Source organism: Anguilla anguilla, chromosome 3 (assembly GCF_013347855.1).
Source record: "Anguilla anguilla isolate fAngAng1 chromosome 3, fAngAng1.pri, whole genome shotgun sequence".
NCBI lineage: Eukaryota > Metazoa > Chordata > Actinopteri > Anguilliformes > Anguillidae > Anguilla > Anguilla anguilla.
Window position 1 is genome coordinate 23629152 of NC_049203.1, and position 18403 is coordinate 23647554.

General features: G+C 42.3%; 2 protein-coding genes across 2 annotated transcripts; both read left to right on the forward strand.

The window, feature by feature from the left end:
- The first annotated feature begins 4965 nt into the window (after window positions 1–4965).
- Window positions 4966–11635, forward strand: LOC118223539 (F-box/LRR-repeat protein 3). Its single transcript, XM_035410212.1, has 5 exons — window positions 4966–5286; window positions 5991–6351; window positions 7761–7883; window positions 8717–8888; window positions 10939–11635. Exons 2-5 carry the CDS (start codon window positions 5992–5994, stop codon window positions 11580–11582), a joined length of 1299 nt encoding a protein of 432 aa, XP_035266103.1. The 5' UTR covers window positions 4966–5286; window position 5991; the 3' UTR covers window positions 11583–11635.
- Window positions 11636–11664: 29 nt separating this feature from the next.
- LOC118223540 (BTB/POZ domain-containing protein KCTD12-like) lies at window positions 11665–17977 on the forward strand. The gene has a single exon (XM_035410213.1). It carries the CDS (start codon window positions 16128–16130, stop codon window positions 17004–17006), a length of 879 nt encoding a protein of 292 aa, XP_035266104.1. The 5' UTR covers window positions 11665–16127; the 3' UTR covers window positions 17007–17977.
- The last annotated feature ends 426 nt before the right edge of the window (window positions 17978–18403 follow it).

Below are 18403 nucleotides of genomic sequence, written 5' to 3' on the forward strand. Positions count from 1 at the left end.
CCAGTCCATGTCCAGTTTCGATGACTGGCTCATCTTTTGGTGGGGATTGTACACCCAGACCACGTCCACTGGCTGCAACACCATTCTGGACCAGTGCAGGCTATAGTTTCTTCTTTGGCACACCCCTGAACTGCTCAGATGCTCTCTGGCCTGCTGATGGATGCAGTCCGGGTGGTCCTGCTACATATGGACGTACTCTGGTCACTGTATGGTGGGTAGGTCAGCGTCGGGGGGCCTGCCAAACACCAGGTCAACTGGCAGCTGCAGCTCCAGCCCAAACTACAACGGTGCTGGTGTGCTGCCAATGGACTCCTGCAGCACTGTCTGGTAGGACATCAGGATCAGGGGCAGGTGCAGGTCTCAGTTGCTCTGATGGTGAGCAGTGAGCAGCGCCAACTGAGTACCTAGCATGCGGTTAAACCATTCTACCAGCCCGTAGCTATGGGGGTGAAGCAGGGTGTTGTGAGTCTGCTCAGGGTCGGACACATTGTGGTAAACAAGACCCTGTAGCACCCTGGACCGGAGGATCTGTAGCATTACAACCTGCAGCCGGTCGGTGCACACCCTAGGATCCCACCACTTCTAGTACAGCAGGCCCTGGTGCGGCATCAGGCAGTCTCACTGGCTCGCCAATGACTTCACTCCTGCAGAGAAAGCAGATAGACAAGACACGACAGGTCAATGCCTCTCCCACATCCACCGCAGCACCTGGCCGACTTCTGGGTCCTCTCTCTCTGAACCTGCAGAAGCTGAGCAGGTTGCCTCTCTTCCAGAGTGAAGGCGGTGCTGCCCGCAGCTACTCATTTGGGGGCAGTATCAGGGAGCTGCTTTGGGCTCGGGGGTGGGCTCAGACTCAGGAACAGTCTTGGCCTCCTGGGCAATCTCTTGTTCTCTTCTCCGAACCTCCTGCTCTGTCTGCTCACAGTGGTGGCACTGATTATTGGCACAGGGCCAGTCTGACGAGCTATCAGCCTTATTGGCTGGGCAGTGCTTGAGGGTGAAATTAGATTAGCTAGCGCTGTGTCAAAACTAGGGGCAAGCACCAGTATATCATCTAAGTAGACGACTACACATGCTGTATCAGACATGCTTTGCAACACTCGTTCCATTAGCCGCTCAAATGTGGCTGGGCTATTAATTAGCTTGAACGGCATCACATTAAATTCCCACAGTCCCCTTCCCACAGTAAAGGCCGTCTTGGGGCGTCCTTGTGAGGGGGACCTGCCAGTAACCTCTATGTAGGCAGAGTGAACTGGACCAAGTCAAACCCCCAATGCTATTTAAAGCATCGCCAATACAGGGCAGCGGGTACAATTCTCTGTAGCTGCCTGTAGTCTACATAAAACTTGAGAGAGTTGTCTATTTCCTTCATTTTCACCACCACTTCTCCTCTCTGTGCTAACAGGATGTGCTGGAGTCACTGTGCCTGTGTCAATGTCATGTTTGGTGACATTAGTCCATGTACACTCACTGTCTTTGGCTGCAGACTTTTTTTCGTGCACAGCTGTCCCTTGAGAGCGATGATTGACGTTGCCTGCCCGAACCGCCTGGTCAGTGCCGAACTGAGACTATCAGAAGATGGGGGCTCATCGCCGCTGATGTCTCGGAGTGCCTGCAGCACCTTGCCTTCCAGGGATGCCGCCCCTTTCCTGCCCTAATCCAACCAGCCAGCCCCGCAATGAAATGAAATGAAACCTGAAGTAAAGCTTGGCAGCTCCCTTTTTTGTAACACTGACAGCTAGGTGCTTTGCAGCTGGTAGAAACTGAGTTTTTTCTCTCTCTTTTCACCTTGCTGCAAACCCGTCATTCCCACCCCACCAGTAGACCTTTCTCGACATGGCATGAGTCTCTTCTGCTCATTCATCCCCTTGGGCTGTCTTTGGGGAAGGCTACACTTCGATTTGAAGCCCTACTTCTGACACCAATGTTGTGATTTCAGCCAGGGACAGACCAGGTGGATCAACTCTCTGAGCCATTGTGCTCATTCATTTGCATTACATTACATTACATTGCAGGCATTTAGCAGACGTTCTTATCCAGAGTGACTTACACAACTTTCACATAGCATTTTACATTGTATCCATTTATACAGCTGGATATATACTGAAGCAATTCCGGTTAAGTACCTTGCTCAAGGGTACAACGGCAGTGTCCTACCCGGGAATCGAACCTGTGACCTTTCGGTTACAAGCCCAGTTCCTTACCCACTGTGCTACACTCCGCCCTCATTTGCAGACAATGTCGCATACAACTGCAAACTAGCACAGGATTCTCTGTGGTGGGAGTGTGGGCTATCTGCTCTTTTTATACCCTGCCCTGCAGCCCAAATTCAAACCTGTCAAACACATAGCTATACACAAAATGTGGCGGCTAGCTGATTAACCCACCGCCGCTACAGTACATTTTACACTTTATTATGCTCTGACATCGTCATCAACATTATCATCTTGTTATACAGTATTTGTTTTTGACATTGCAATAGGCATAAAATCATCACACAACTGGGACACCAAAAAAAACTGCAAATGCATCCTGTGACTTCCCAATAAATATTCAATAAAAGTGAACTCCAAGGATTCTGTGGGCCGTGGCGTGCATGGTAAACTAACAAAACACACATGTGGTTTCTCATCTCATTTCAGCTCATGCTGTTATTGCAGTTCTGCATGACACCTGAGGCTCCATGTCAGTCAGCACAGCTGCACTCAAAAGACCATTTTCTTGGAGAGAGAAATTTGACCTGGCATTCAAGGAGAAGGCACACAATGCTTTTTACACCATAAAGAAGAGGCTATAATTTAAACCCACCAATTATAATTTGGATTAAAATATTCAACAGCGTAATTAAACCAATTGCTCTTTATGGTAGTGAAGTACGGGGTCCAGTTGCCAACAAGGATTACACCAAATGGGAAAAACACCAAACAGAATCCCTGCATGTGGAATTTTGCAAAAACATTTTAAAATTACAAAGAAAAATCCCAAACAATGCATGCAGGGCAGAATTGGGCTTTTATCCATTAATTATCAGTATTTAAAAAAAAAAACATTCATTAAAATTCTGGACTCATTTAAAACAAAGTCATCCAAATTCTCTCCTTCATAATGCCAAGAGCAGAAAACAGAAAAGAGACACCTCAGCCAACTACTCCTGAAGCTTACTGATCAGACGAACACCACCATCAGTCAGCTTCAGGACAACACCTGAAGCACACCTTAGAGTAAACCAGATTATCAGTCACCTCAAAAACTCTTATTTGGACCATTGGTATACTATTTTAAAACCCAAAACAAACTGGAAATGCTACCCAGCCCTAAACAGAAAATATAAATTGGCAGAATATCTAGTCACCATTAAAATTCAAAACAGTGGGAGAGAGAGAGAGAGAGAGAGAGAGAGAGAGAGATGGTGTCCAAATATCCAGGATGAATACATGAGCTGAGCACCCAACTGGCATTTAAATGGCATTGAAGTGAATACATTAATGCATCTATGTGGAGGGCAGGGGAAGAAGGCAGAAGGAAACTCAATATGGATCACTTTGCAAATTTTCATTGCTTATAAAATTGCAAAGGGAAATGTGTCATGTTACCAATAGCATCCATACATACAGTATGAAGTGCTTTGCTCAGTGTAACACTATCACCTATGCATAATAGTTAGGGTCGTAGTCTGAATGACATCTCCTGTGTTGCATATTGAAAGTTAGACTGTAAAAACAAGGCTTAACCAAAAATAAAGAGAAAATGACAGAAATGCATATGTCAAAGCGATTGAGAGCCCCATTTCCAGCTAGACTTCAAGACAGAGTGCTTGTAGAGTGGTGTTTTTTCTTCTTTTTTCCATCTGCACCTGGATAGCAGTCACGTTTCATCCAGGGCTTGTGCTGAGGTCTGGGGAGCTGTGGGTTATGGCCCCAGATAAAAATCAGATTCATTTCATGTCCCATTTGCAAAGTATGTTACCCAATATACGGTGGCCATGTTGTGAATTAATGTACTGTAATGAAAATTAACTACTTTCTGTGCAAACAGTAATTTGTTCCTCGCAATTTAATCAGGCACCATGTTATTTCAAGTAATTTGAGTCAAAAGTGATATTGTATCTTCAGTCAACATTTTTTTTAAGGACTGTTCCTCTTTTACTGTAATTTTGTTTCTGCTTTCACAGATGTGGCTAATAGGTTGTATGTCAGCCAAATCCATGTATGTTTGCCATGTCCACAATTCACTGTCCTAAACTTTCCAAAATCACAGTTGTCTTTCTTGCTCCTTCAGGCCTGTTCTCCACAGACTGTTTCATTGATGCATCAAAAATAATTGGATGGGGCAATTATATGACACCATTCGCAACAGATATTTAAAGGCCTTGATAAATAATTTGATCTAATCTTATTTATAAATACATTACATGACATTAATTTAGCAGACAGCAACTTATAGTATAGTAAGTTCAACAATAGTAAACATAAGTGCATTCATCTGAATAATATGAGTAATAGCACAAGACATGGCGGATAACATTCCCAGACCAGCAAGCAAATTTGCAAGTAAAACACTAGTTTATACAAGTTAGCTATGCTAATGCTAATGAAAGTATTCCATATATCAACATTCCTTTCACCCAGAAATGTTCACATAAATACATAAATAAATTATCTAATATGAAAATTTCCCAATTATTGTCATTATTATGAGGTTAATTTGTTAATTTAACTTTGTGTATTGTTATTTTACCTATGAAACAGACAGATACACAATTCGCATAATACTAGAAATTAACATTTATTCTGTGAAAGACATACATATACCAAGACTCCAAAATTAATCTTCATACTGTACGTATAAGGTCAATTTCCTGCTGTAAAAAATGTGTTGATTTTCACACGATCGCCCGCAGTCCCCCTGTCGGTGTCCCAAAGAAGCTCACTGCTATCAGTGTCCGACGACCCACAATGCACCGCGCTCCCGTGATAGAAAAACAAACCAGATCGCCATTTCCAGCGCTCGGAGTGCTATCACTGAAACGCGCGGAAGGCTGACAGAACTAGGTCACGAGACGGATAGTGAAAATACGCGAACTCATCTTCTGCAAAACGAGAAATTTGGATCAATAAAATATCGTTGGCCAAATCTCGCATCAATATAGACTAGATCCTAATGCGCCCGATCAGCTGGCCTGCGCGAATGAGGTTTTCAAGTTGTGCTAGTCCAGGTTGATGTGAAAGTGATCGTTCTTTTCCACTGAAGCTGATTGTAAACACAACGAACCAGCTAGCTAACCAGGTACGTTGAAGGGAAGGAAACGTCATGATCCACCTGTTTGAGTCTGGAATAGCAATCTATGCCAGTTTTGCTGGCTAATTAACGTTCAGTTAGGTTTTTTGTGTAATAGTTTGTTTTGTTAGTTAGCTAACTATAGTGCTATGTAAGGACTTCTATGTTATCCAAAGCAGTAACTTCTATCTGTATATCGATAACTAGCTATGAACGAAATGATAGCTTGCTAACCTGGCTATGGTCTGTCTAGCTAGTAAGGCCGAAAGTGACTAGGTGGCTTGCAAACTAGGTAGTGATCAAGTTGTCTCGCCACCTTGGCTGTAACTAGCTAAGTTCATGAGCCAATTAGCCGTGACCCGGTTACTGTATGTCGCGATAGATAAGGTAGATGAGAGCACCCGGTTTATCTAGGATTACAACGCAGGCGTCAACAATGAGCGTTTATATCAATGTTTTGAAAATTTAGCATTAACAATTCTAGCTATCTAGCATTTGGATTGCAGGCATACAAGATTTATCTGGAAATTTCTTTAGTAGTCTAGTAGTAGTGTCTGCTGATAAACTAGATATAGTGTACAGTAAGATAGCTGACGTCCGTTTAACTAATACTAAATACAACGTTGTGTTGCTGACTATTACGATAAGGTTTATCGTACAGTGACAAACAAATAGACGATCTGTAACAAAATAGTTGTGTTCTTTTAACACAGAATGAAGAGAGGTCTAAAAGGTGATGAGGACGACGGCAGTACATCCATGGAGGGACCAGCAGAGACCGGCAAGAGGATGCGGCAGCTGGACGCAGAGCCTGACGAGGGGGTCTCCGACTGGGGGTGCCTACCCCAGGAGATTCTGATGCACATTTTCCAGTACCTGCCTCTGCTCGACCGCGCCTACGCGTCCCAGGTGTGCCGTGGCTGGAACCAGGCCTTCCATATGCCCGAGCTGTGGCGGTGCTTTGAGTTCGAGCTCAACCAACCCGCCAGCTCTTACCTGAAGGCCACCCATCCGGATCTGATCAAACAAATCATCAAGAGACACTCAAACCACCTGCAGTATGTCAGCTTCAAGGTGAGGGTTTCATGGGTGATTCTTTTGTTCGTTTGTGTAATCTGTACTATGCGTAATTATATATTTTTGTAGTGGTACTTTTGACAGTTGAGTTGGTCATGCACAGTATACCTTACCAGTATGTTCTAGATCATGGCAGCATGTTTCAAACTTGAATACTTACTTATATTCAAGACACTCCAGACTACGGTTACTGCATGTGATAGCAGAAACAGATGAATGTTTTTCAGACCTGTCATATTTTAACCAGCTGTACTATTTGCATCACTCTAGTGCAAACTCACAGCTTTAATCTAGGTATCAGAGTCCCCATGTCATGTTTTCAATGCATTTTTACCAATTGTATAACTTGCCTTGTCTTAAGAATGCGGAACATTACCAAGTAAAGCGCTTCTTGAAATGATTAGTTAAGGGTCTGAACTATTTACTGGTTAAAATTTTAGTTTTCTGTAACAAAGTATGTTATTAAATGCAGGTGTTGAAGGAAAAAAACAAAGGTGTATGTTAAACAAAATGTTAATTCAATGGGAAACAAAATAGTACATTTAAATGAAACTGTCATGTGACAGTCACACCTTTTAAAAGCATAGCTATTTTGCTATGCTTTTCTTACTTTGAGCATGAGCAATTGCAGCAGGGATGAAACATGTGTGATTATGTCTTCACTGGAAAAATGAGCATTACTCTCAAAAATATGTGAAGTGGTTAAATTATATGTTGTATAAAAATAATACACAGACATTTCAGCAGTTGCATTATTTGGTCTGCTGTTGAGTGTGCCAGAAAAGGTTTGACATTTAAACTTCTTTCAAGATTCTTCCAAATGAAATTCTTTTATTAAGTGCCCGGTCACAAAATAAGCTAAGGCATGTTACCAAGTGGATTTTCGGATCCAAACCCAGAGAGAACAAAATCCGATTTGTGCGCGTCCAGACCTGTCACTTAATGGCAGCCTAGCAACATCTGATTTTATAAGTCACACAGAAGTTGAATTGAAATGACTAGTGTAACCGCAGCCTTGAACTTGTTATTTCTGGGTCCGCATAGGCTATGTGTTTCAGCCAAATGCACTGGGTTTACATGACTGCATCAAAAGTGACAGGTGGTGTTGTGATCTGTTTTAGAAAAGGCTACACTTTCTATATTTTGTGTATATGTTTTATGCAAAGCTCTCATGTACCCCCAGCTAACAGGTGAACATATTCTTTGCTGATTTATCATTTGCTCTGCTAGACAGTTGAACCTTAAGTAAAAGCGGTCTAGCCATTATTTAATCAGGGTCTTTATTTTTTTTATGGCAGTATTTTCCACTTTTATATTGTAGTATATTGTACACACACAGATACAGTGAGTAAAAGAGATTATGTTAGTGTGTAACATGTGAGTCCTGTGTGCTCAAACTCTCCAAGGTGGACAGCAGCACTGAGTCCGCAGAGGCAGCCTGCGATATCCTGTCACAGCTGGTGAACTGCTCTCTTAAGACCCTCGGCCTCATCTCCACGGCAAGGCCCAGCTTCATGGAATTACCAAAGGTACCATACATGACCAATTAAATGCACATCATATATAGCCTATGGCCACACCCTTGTTTATTGTTAATTTTCATCTGGTTTTTGTTATTACACACATACAAGTCCAATGCTTTATCTCTTCGTGTGCAGTTATGGCTTCATTTTATTTCCTTGTTTTTTTATATGTATACAATATTGGGCTGTAGTTCTTTGTATGAACTGTTATAATAATGAATAAAGTATGTTTGGAGATCCTACATCCATCTATTCATCCACCATCCATTACTAGCTCACCAGCTAGATCTGTGGTTCCATATCAGATGCCAAAGTCATTGGTCACTCGATACTTAAGCGTGTACCACAGCTGGCATGCAAAGTTAAAGGACCTTAAGGTGTATAACTTTTTAAAATCAAATATCATGAAATGGCAGTGATAAATCTGCAGCTAACGGAGATAAAGATTCGGTAGGAGAAATTCAGCATCTCTGATTGTTTTTACATTTACTAACTCGTTATCTTTTGAATGATTCTTATATAAACACAATGTCATTTCTGTGAGTAGTAAATTTAGGGGCGTGCCTGAAGCCTCTGAAATCTCACTGGCGCTAACTTTCAGTACAATCACGAGGCTAAAAGTGTGAGCAAATGACCTCCCATAGAGCCGCCAGCATCGTTTGCATCCGAGCCAAAGGGCAGGAGGAAGGCTAGGCAGCCTGCTAGCTAGGTAGCAGTTTGTTTCATTTAGCTACCAATCAGAAACAGGATGCAGTTTGCATCTGTTGCCACCAGGGCTGAAAACCTGCATACTATACTATTAACAGAAATTCCAACTTTGTACCATTCCCCCTCCCCAGTCTCATTTCATCTCCGCCCTGACGGTGGTGTTCGTCAACTCCAAGTCGTTGTCGTCTCTGAAGATCGACGACACCCCGGTGGACGACCCGTCGCTGAAGGTCCTGGTGGCCAACAACAGCGACACGCTCAAGCTGCTGAAGATGAGCAGCTGCCCTCACGTTTCCCCCGCTGGTGAGAAGGGCTGACTGCGCCAGGGGCAATCCCTCATGCACCACATCTCCGCTACTCACATGTTCTGCACTGTTCTTTAACAGTGGTCACCGAAGAGTCGTGTTGGGTTTCTCAAATCCATTCCTGGAGGGCCGCGGTACCTCCAGAGTTTTGTTGTTTCCTTTCAGTCATCGGTTGATCTCGCCCTTGGGAGTTGAACGCTTAAGTACTTATAATAACCAACAGATACTGCTGCCCTCCAGAACTGAAGTTTGAGACCCCTGTGCACCACACCCTTGCCATTTGCAACAAGCATTCTGAAAATTCAATACTGTTCTTAAGTTATACCTAAGGCTGTTTAAAACAGGATATCTGTAGCCAACGGAAGAACAGATGCCGTTTTAGCACGATGAACAATGTAATGATGATGGAAATGAGGAGTTCATGTTTATATATGTAAGTAACAATACAATAAAAAAAGGAACCATAATAGGAATGCACATTTAAAATAATTCCTTTGATCAATGATCTTCAAAGAGTGATTGCGCTCACTGTTTCAGCCTGGCCCCAGCTACTCCAACTACTCCTTCCTGGGGTGGGTGGAGTAGGTGTGCCCATCTCATTTGCATGAAGTATTCTCTATGCACATGAATTTGTACAGCGGAGCTGCGCCAGGCTCATGAAACTCGGGTCATACTGTCAAATTAGGCATTTCAGAGTAAATATGAATCAATATTCAAATACGTGGTCTATTTCTCACCTCAAATGTTTTCAGAAACATATTTTAGTGGACTGTTTAGGTGGATTATGAGAATTTATGAACATACCACCATGCTTCTCCAGTTTGAAAATGTTTGAGGACAGTGAAAAGACACTTCTCTACCTGCTTTTTTCTACCAACTTTTATTATTTCAGAAATGTTGAAATAATGGCATGGATTCAAATGTTTCATTAAAAAGTAGGCATACAAACACCTTTACAGCTAAAAACGTGATCTAGAGTATAATTGGTCTTTAATGTTAACAAATTAATCCTTGATAGTTGTTAAGTTAAATTCCATTAACTATAGAGCTATATAGCAATAACAATGCAAGTAATTCACGAGGAAATACTTTTTCTGACTCCGGGCTTCCTGAATAGGTTTCTTTTCATCCGCATTCATTATGATGCATTCAAATGCATTAGACAAAGAACAAAATTAGTTTAGATGGACATTAAATTTAGATAAAAAGGCAACGTAATCAACATGGCTCAGAGTATTGAACTCTTCCTTCTGCCTGCTACACTTCAGTTGTTTATTAAAACAGTGCAGATGTAGCCCAAGGATATAGTCTTCATGTATATTATAATAATGTAATGAAGACATTTTATTAGTTATACAATTGTATTGTAACTTAATCCCAATGACAGGTCATTATTTAAACTCTCCAACAGGGCATAGGCAAGGCAAATGGAGCATGGTGGTAAACATCTTGCCTAGGCCGCTCTTGAAATTGGTGCCAGTACCCGGATGTAGTTGTCCAAGCCAGTAGATAAAAATATACAGCTCCATCTGGTGGACAGTTTAGAGTATTATGTTTTCTCTAAAATAAAAATAACCTTTTACACCGTTGAGCTTGGTCAATGTGAATGTGTTATGAAGAATAATTAATCATTTATTAATCGCTAATCAAGCAGATTGATTTTTTTCTGCCGTTTCTTTATATTTACCGTCTTGATAATCCTGCATTATATTCTTTAGCAGTTGTGCCAAGACATGTCCCTTTGTATAATTTTGTTAGTAGTCGTATTGAGTTTTTCTATCAGAGAAGTGTTGCTCTTTTTGTGTTGTGCTCACCTTATTGTGTACCTGTGATTGGAGCTTAATAAGCTAGGATATTGTGCGCTTCTGAGTTCATCCAGCGTTTGATTGACCTGTCAGTTAGCATGCGTAGCATTTGTATCTCTATAGCCATGGATGTGAAGATGAATGCACTTGCGTTCTGCTGCATCCTGGGCTGCTCTGGGAGGGAGCATCCTCTAAACGCTTGCCATGTCTCTGTGCTCCCCCCCCCCGCCCCCTCCCCTGCAGGCATCCTGTGCGTGGCGGACCAGTGCCACGGCCTGCGCGAGCTGGCGCTCAACTACCACCTGCTGAGCGACGAGCTGCTGCTGGCGCTGTCCTCGGAGAAGCACGTGCACCTGGAGCACCTGCGCATCGACGTGGTGAGCGAGAACCCCGGGCAGACGCACTTCCACGCCATCAAGAAGAGCAGCTGGGACGCCATGGTGCGCCACTCGCCCAAGTTCAACCTGGTCATGTACTTCTTCCTGTACGAGGACGAGTTCGGGCCCTTCTTCCGCTACGAGATCCCCGTCACGCACCTCTACTTCGGGCGCTCGGTCAGCAAGGAGGTGCTGGGCCGGGTGGGGCTGACGTGCCCGCGCCTGGTGGAGCTGGTGGTGTGCGCCAACGGGCTGCGGCCGCTGGACGAGGAGCTGATCCGCATCGCCGAGCGCTGCCAGCAGCTGTCGGCCATCGGGCTGGGCGAGTGCGAGGTGTCGTGCGGCGCCTTCGTGGAGTTCGTCAAGATGTGCGGGGGCCGGCTCTCGCAGCTGTCCATCATGGAGGAGGTGCTGGTGCCCGACCACAGGTACAGCCTGGACGACATCCACTGGGAGGTGTCCAAGCACCTGGGCCGGGTCTGGTTCCCCGACATGATGCCCACCTGGTGAAACCGCCCTGCGGATCACCCCCCCCCCCACCCCTGTCCCCAACCCCCTTTCCTTCCCTGACTGTCACTCATCCCCCTGGGACTGCCCCCCCCCCCCCCCCCCCCGGAATTGAAGAGAGGCTCTTCAGCTCTATTAACTAACAGTGACTGCATGGACCAGTCAAGGAGTGTATTTATTCCTTCAAAAATGTAGTCCTGGTAAATGCTTTGCCCTCTCCTGAGAAATGATGTGACGTGTGTGTGTGTGTGCGTGTGTGCGTGTGTGGGGGGGGGGATCTCTCCATCTTTATTTGACATTGGCCAAACATGGTGTAGGTCGCTAAGGAAGCAGCGAAATGCTGGTGTTTCACATGCCCCAGTACTGGCGCATAGACGGGACGGATATTCAAAAAGGAATAGTAAAAACAAAAATAAAAATAAAATGAACAAAAATACTAAAATAATTGCACCACTATATATGTGTAATATTCTAGTGATGTAGCTTGGTATGTTACAATATATAGATGTAAAAAAACAACAAAAAAAAAACAACAACAAGTGAATCATATCCAATCAAACCTGGTGACTTTTGCTGATAAATCCAGTGTGGTTTCACTGTGCCACAGACGATTGGCTTCTCGGTCTTTCGCTGATTCACTAGCCATCTCTCAGGATTCGTTTGGGCCTGGCTAAGCTGTCCAGGAGGGGAACTGGACATATTGTAGTACGCCGTGGCGTCTGTCTGTACAGACAGAACCGTTCGGGATACGGCATGCTTCACTGCCCTGTAAACGACATTGTATTTTTTATCCTCGTCGTATCCTAAGCGACTTCCTCGCGATTTGTACATATAATCAATTTATACGGATGGGTATTTCCTGAAGTAATTCAACAAGATTGTTCGAGGGTACAGTGGCAGGGTCCCACACGGGAATCAAACCCGCAACCTCTGAGCATTACACTACACTGGTGTAGAGGAGAGCTCTGTGCGGGCGCACGGTGGCCCTGCTAGTCCTCTCCCGTGTAGAGGACGGAAGTGAAGGCGAGTGGGGCACAGGTGTGTTTCGCTTGTTTCAAGCACGTCTCTCTTGCCCAGTTTCTCTCAGTACTGTACTGCTTGTATATTCACCTTTTTTTTTTTTTTTTTTCTTCTTGTTCAGCATATACCGAAGGTGGTTTTTTGAAGCTTACGGTTGTAATATATGTAATTGTGTGTATGTGTCTCTGTATAAATGTAAAAATGTGCTTTTCAGCATTAAAATGATGCACCTTATCTTTACCAAATTATATCCCATTTTAACCTAGAGACATGGGAAAGATTTGCTGCTCTTATCTATTTCATAATTGTAATAATTATTATTATTATTGAAGAAGTTGGACATTTAGGTAACCTGTTATGGATTTAAAGGCAAAACCATAGCATTTCACCATCAAAACACACAAGAATGCTGAATATTTGTTGTGTGTTTGATTACAATAGAAAAAAACATGCATATATAGTATGTGGCTCAAATTAAGCTGAGAATACAAAAACAAAAAGAATTTGTCTGAACCTGAAGTAGAATATTGAAAATTCATTCAGAATAAAATAATTTCAAATTATGCTGTTAAGGCAGCAATTCGGCAAGAATCTCTTAGTTTACATTAAGAAGGTTTTTTTGCTGGACTAGACCAAAAAATAGCTTGTGAAAATTTGAGGTAGCTGGCTAACAGTTAGCGGTATGAACCTTTCAGTGGTGAAGGTTGGCGCTTTCAACATTCAGCCATCCTGAAAAGATGTATTACAACATTTTACCTTGACAATAACTACCCAGAAATGTTTTCAGGATAGTGGTGTTGCAATAAGTTCCATTTGAATACCCCTAAGGGAATAATAATTTATATTTGTATTATTATTTACTTTTGTGTATAAATCACTTTTGCTAGGGGGGTGATCCATGACTCCTGTCTTGTAGCGCCAACTTCTTACATTGTTGTGTCAATTTACACAGGTTCTGCTGTTGAAATGTTGACAGCATTAATTCACATTATTAATTGAATCTAATGCTGTTCTTAAACTCTTTAAAACTTTAAAATGAGTAGGAACTCTAAAACTAGTCCTGGAGGGCTGCAGTGGTGTTTGTGAAGTTGTGGCACATCAGTGAATAATTTACATAAGTGATTTGCATGGCCTGAATTGGCTGGCAATTGAAAGAAAACCACACACACACACACACAAAAACCTTCAGACATTCTGGCTCTCCAGGAGTGGAGTTTGAAGGTTTGCACCCTTGGGATAGAGCAATAACCTGAAAACATTTTTGTTTCTAATTAAGAATGGTCTGAGAGGCTCGGTAATCAGGAGGGTTGACTAGGGCAAAGTTTGAGGGAGAGTAGGGAGACCTCCTGGGAAAACGGAGCGCGTGTTTGTAGACGGGGTCTCACAAAAGCATCCGCTGGAAGTCTAGGCACGTGCGTTTCTGTCTGTTCTTCGCTTTGTGTGGTCTGGACGGCAGCCCCACTTTCTTTCATTTTACTACCTATTACATAATACCTGCCATGCAAACAACATGAAAAGGAGCAGAAGAGGGATTCTCTGCACATGAATGTGTACATCATTCTAGGACATGCATTATTTTCAAAGCTTGGCACTGAACCTCCACGACTTGTAACAAGTGAATAAATTTGTTTTTATTTTTACTTCTACTTCTATGAAGGAAGCCCTCTTTGTGATTATATATAAAATGCTGCGTGAGTGGAAATGTACATATTCCTCAGCCCTACACAGGATTTGAAGTGTCTGATGATGGTTTAAAGTCCTTTATAACCTGAAGATGTGATTAATCCTTTTTTTTTTTTGGATGTTCACTTCATCACCCTTCTTACACCCAACCCCCATTTATTATGACCAGATTTGATTATCCTTGTACGTCATTGACACGAGATGAAGATGCTTTTTGTATTGGTGGTTTGCTCTCGATGGGTTTTCTATCATTTTAAGTTACCGCATATTAAAGTGTGAGTCTTGGGGCAGATGCGACTTCTGACATCTAGGCCTAACAAAAAGGTATTGTAGCGATTAAAGATTCAGTTAGAGATGCACATGTGAGTAGAGCTTTGAGCTGTGTTATTATAGGCTTCTAACCTCTGTGGCTCGTAATCATGATTCAGCTGTAACTATAGCTAGGCTGATGCCCGCCGCTGTGTTAGTGGTTAAGGAATTGTGCTTTCCACAAATCCTTCATGGAGTTTTGCCCCTCAGAGTTAACAACTACATTCTGTACATGTTAGAGAATAATGGCTTCAGCTATATGCTGGTACTTCTGGGAATCTTGGGGGAAAATCCACAACTCTTGATTTTGTCTTGAGCTTAAACAGAAAAGCAGGCTGGTATGTAGGTCTTTGATCTTATTTTTTTTATGTGTATCTGTATATTTTTACCCAACAGATTTACCATCAGTCAATTTATATTTAAGTACTCATAATATTAAAATCAAAAGTGGGGAATGCATGGATTTGCAGTTTTTTGGCAATTATTCCCTTCAGTCTTTGCACTTTATTTAAATTTGTATTTCAGCACTGTATATAGTACTTCAGATAAATCATTTATTGGTTCTTTGGTTTTCTTGCTGTAAAAAAAGGCTTGGTGGTGAAGCTGGTATGTTTTTTAGGGCTTTTCTTGTTTGGCCTCAATATGACACCCACTTATATTTTATTTACATATTTTACTAAATAGTGTTTGTTCTTGAACAGAAATCCAATGTTGTGGAAATGCTTTTTTGGAATAAATTTTTGTCAATGTAAATGGCTGAATTTTCTTTTACGAACAACACGCACTATGGTTACGTTTTCATTTTATTTTAACCGTGCAAGGAAATACATGCTCATTACGATTTTACGCATTAAAAAAATGCTCCTCAAATTTACGCAAATGGAGATGGAAGTTCAGAGCCAAATTAAAAGCTATAAATTATCTCAAAGAATAGTTTTTGATGTAAAATTTACTGGTTACAAATGGTCATCTGCCCCGTGAGTCCACCAGGTGTCGCTCTTTGCTTTTCCCCGTCAAAAATTTTTACTCGTCAGTAATACCAGATTCAAAGAGCCTTATTATTTAAAGAAATATACGCCTTTTAATACGGAAACAAATCGGATGCAATAATTTGGTATCAATGTGATGTAAGCATTACAGAACTGAAATAATGTTGCAGTCTTTGAGCTGGGTGTAGGAACAACATCTGCTTTAAAACTGTTCATTTTCATTTTCTTTTAAGATTTTTTTGACGTAGTTCAAAATAAACGCTCGTTGCACAAAGAGGGTATTGACATTGCACTTTTTTGTTGCAACAAAACGCATTCAAATGTATTGTGATGTAACATGCGGATGTAACGTTCCCAAATCCCAGTCGTATTCGAGATTGTAGTGACAGTGTTGCCCTGTTGTAGCCAAAGAGTTAACGGCGATCGCTCATGTGTTCTCTTCCTCCTGTGCGCCACCCCGTTCAGCCTACTTAAACAAACCGTTACACCTGCATCTCACTGGTTATTTCTCTCTCACACTCAACAGAAGCTCTTGAGTTGTGCAGAAATGGCTTTGGTAGATAAGGCATGTGTAACGAAATGCAAAGACTCCGATTCCAATTTCTCTGAAATAATTGAGCTAAATGTAGGAGGGCAGGTTTACGTTACTCGACACACGACTTTAACCGCAGTTCCAGACACGCTTCTTTGGAACATGTTTAGCCAGAAAACACCCAAGGATCTTGCTCGAGACAGCAAAGGGCGATACTTTCTGGACAGAGATGGCTTTCTGTTCCGTTACATTTTAGATTACCTGCGGGACCTTAACCTTGTTTTGCCGGATTACTTTCCGGAAAAAAGCAGGCTGCAGAGGGAAGCGGAGTTTTTCCAGCTTCATGATCTCTCCAAGCACCTGTGCCCGAAAGTGTGCAAGGAAGACTCCATCGGTGAGGACATTTCTCAGGGCGACCCGGAGGAGCCTGCGTTTCTGAGCTCAGCTGGGGGATCCATCACAAGCATGGAAACGTTACGCCTGGCGCCGTCGATCCGAAGCGCAAACCTTCGCTCTCCGTCCCTGGAGTCTCGAAGATCAGGCTACATCACCATTGGATACAGGGGCTCATATACAATTGGAAGAGACATTCAGACCGATGCTAAATTCAGGAGGGTAGCCAGGATTACTGTGTGTGGGAAGACGTCCCTTGCAAAGGAAGTTTTTGGAGATACCCTGAACGAGAGCAGGGACCCGGACAGACCCCCGGAGAGGTACACGTCCAGATATTACTTAAAGTTCAATTTCCTGGAGCAAGCTTTCGATAAACTGACCGAGGTCGGTTTCCACATGGTAGCTTGCAGCTCCACGGGTACTTGCGCTTTCGCCAACAATGATCCCAGTGAGGACAAAGTCTGGACCAGCTATACTGAGTATGTGTTCTGTCGAGAGTAATTTATTGGAAGCCGAATCACAGCTGTTGGTTGCAAAGAAACCCAGCCGGAAAACTTGTTTATTGTCTTCTTGAATAGCTGTATATGATTAGCGTACACTGTGTGGCACCATTATCGCGTGAGCATACATCTAGCATACCGGGAATATTATCAAAAATAGCTAGTTTCATAAATAGTTTCAAAACTTTTTTAAACATTCGAAAACCGTTTTTTTTTGTTGCGCTTGAAACCAATGTAAGGTTCGCACATCCGAGTTTAGGCATATCATAAATATCAGAATGGTTTAAGTTCTGTGCTTTGCATTAACTTTCATTGTTTTAAATTGACATGAGAAATAAAGCGAGTGAGGGTCATATTCACACCAATTTCATATGAGCTTTATTGCTAACATTTGACGATTTAGTATGTCTCCCTCTACAACAGTTTGTATTTTAAATGTTGTAACATAAGGAGTAGGCCTACTTTACTTGTAAGCGTACAAAAACATTCATATGTGATCTAAATTAGGCGTCTCCAGGCGATTAGATGGTATTTTATTTTGGGGTTTGAGAAAAAAAGCCTACACCCTCACGGGCCTTTGTCGGATAAGACTGGGTATCCCTGCCCAAAATAAGCAGCGATAGCCACTCATATTGTATGGTTTGGCAGATTAGAGTGTGACGTGAACAAGCCATGGACAGGTACACCTATAGTAGTAGCTATAGTTTACAGGCAGCTCTGTGTGGAACCCACACGCATGCTATTTTCTCCTTTTAAAAATGAAATGTTGTTCGACCATATTAACCATTTAACATTTTAGGTTACTACTGTATGTATAACAATTTATTCATTTATGTGTTGGAATGCAGTTGTTCAACATTGTATGCATTCGAACAATATATGAAATAAAGTCTTTTTTTTTGTTTTCTTTGTGAAAATTATTAAAGTTTTTGTAACAGTATCAGTAATATTAAATGACATATTTTATTTCTATGGGTGTTGCCAGTACCGTTTGTGTATGTGTGGTCAAATATTTATTCTAACATGGCTAAACTTGGCAGTTTGTGATACAGATATATTAAAGATGTGCTTTAAATCCAGTACTGGTGACCTGCTATACCCCCTAAACCAGCAGTGGGTAAGAATGGCTGCATTTGTTTCTGGGTTTCACCCCAGCTTCTGCTCTTAATAACCTAATTAGCCCAAGCATGTATCTGATATTTTCCTATTGGGCCCATGAATGAAACCCCAGTAATTCCACCATGAAACATTTACTTGTGATCTAATCTATGACCTGGTTTGTGTGTATACAGCTAATGGAGAAAAGGGGTGGGTGGAACCTACATACTCTGCACTCCAGCCCTCTGTGAATGGAATGTCCCACATGCCCAAACACCTCACAGACAGTGTTAATAAGTT

Coding starts and splice junctions, on each gene's coding strand:
- LOC118223539 (XM_035410212.1), top strand. CDS start 5,992: ATGAAGAGAGGTCTAAAAGGTGATGAGGACGACGGCAGTACATCCATG. Junction 6,352..7,760: donor TGCAGTATGTCAGCTTCAAG/GTGAGGGTTTCA, acceptor AAACTCTCCAAG/GTGGACAGCAGCACTGAGTC. Junction 8,889..10,938: donor CCCTCACGTTTCCCCCGCTG/GTGAGAAGGGCT, acceptor CCTCCCCTGCAG/GCATCCTGTGCGTGGCGGAC.
- LOC118223540 (XM_035410213.1), top strand. CDS start 16,128: ATGGCTTTGGTAGATAAGGCATGTGTAACGAAATGCAAAGACTCCGAT.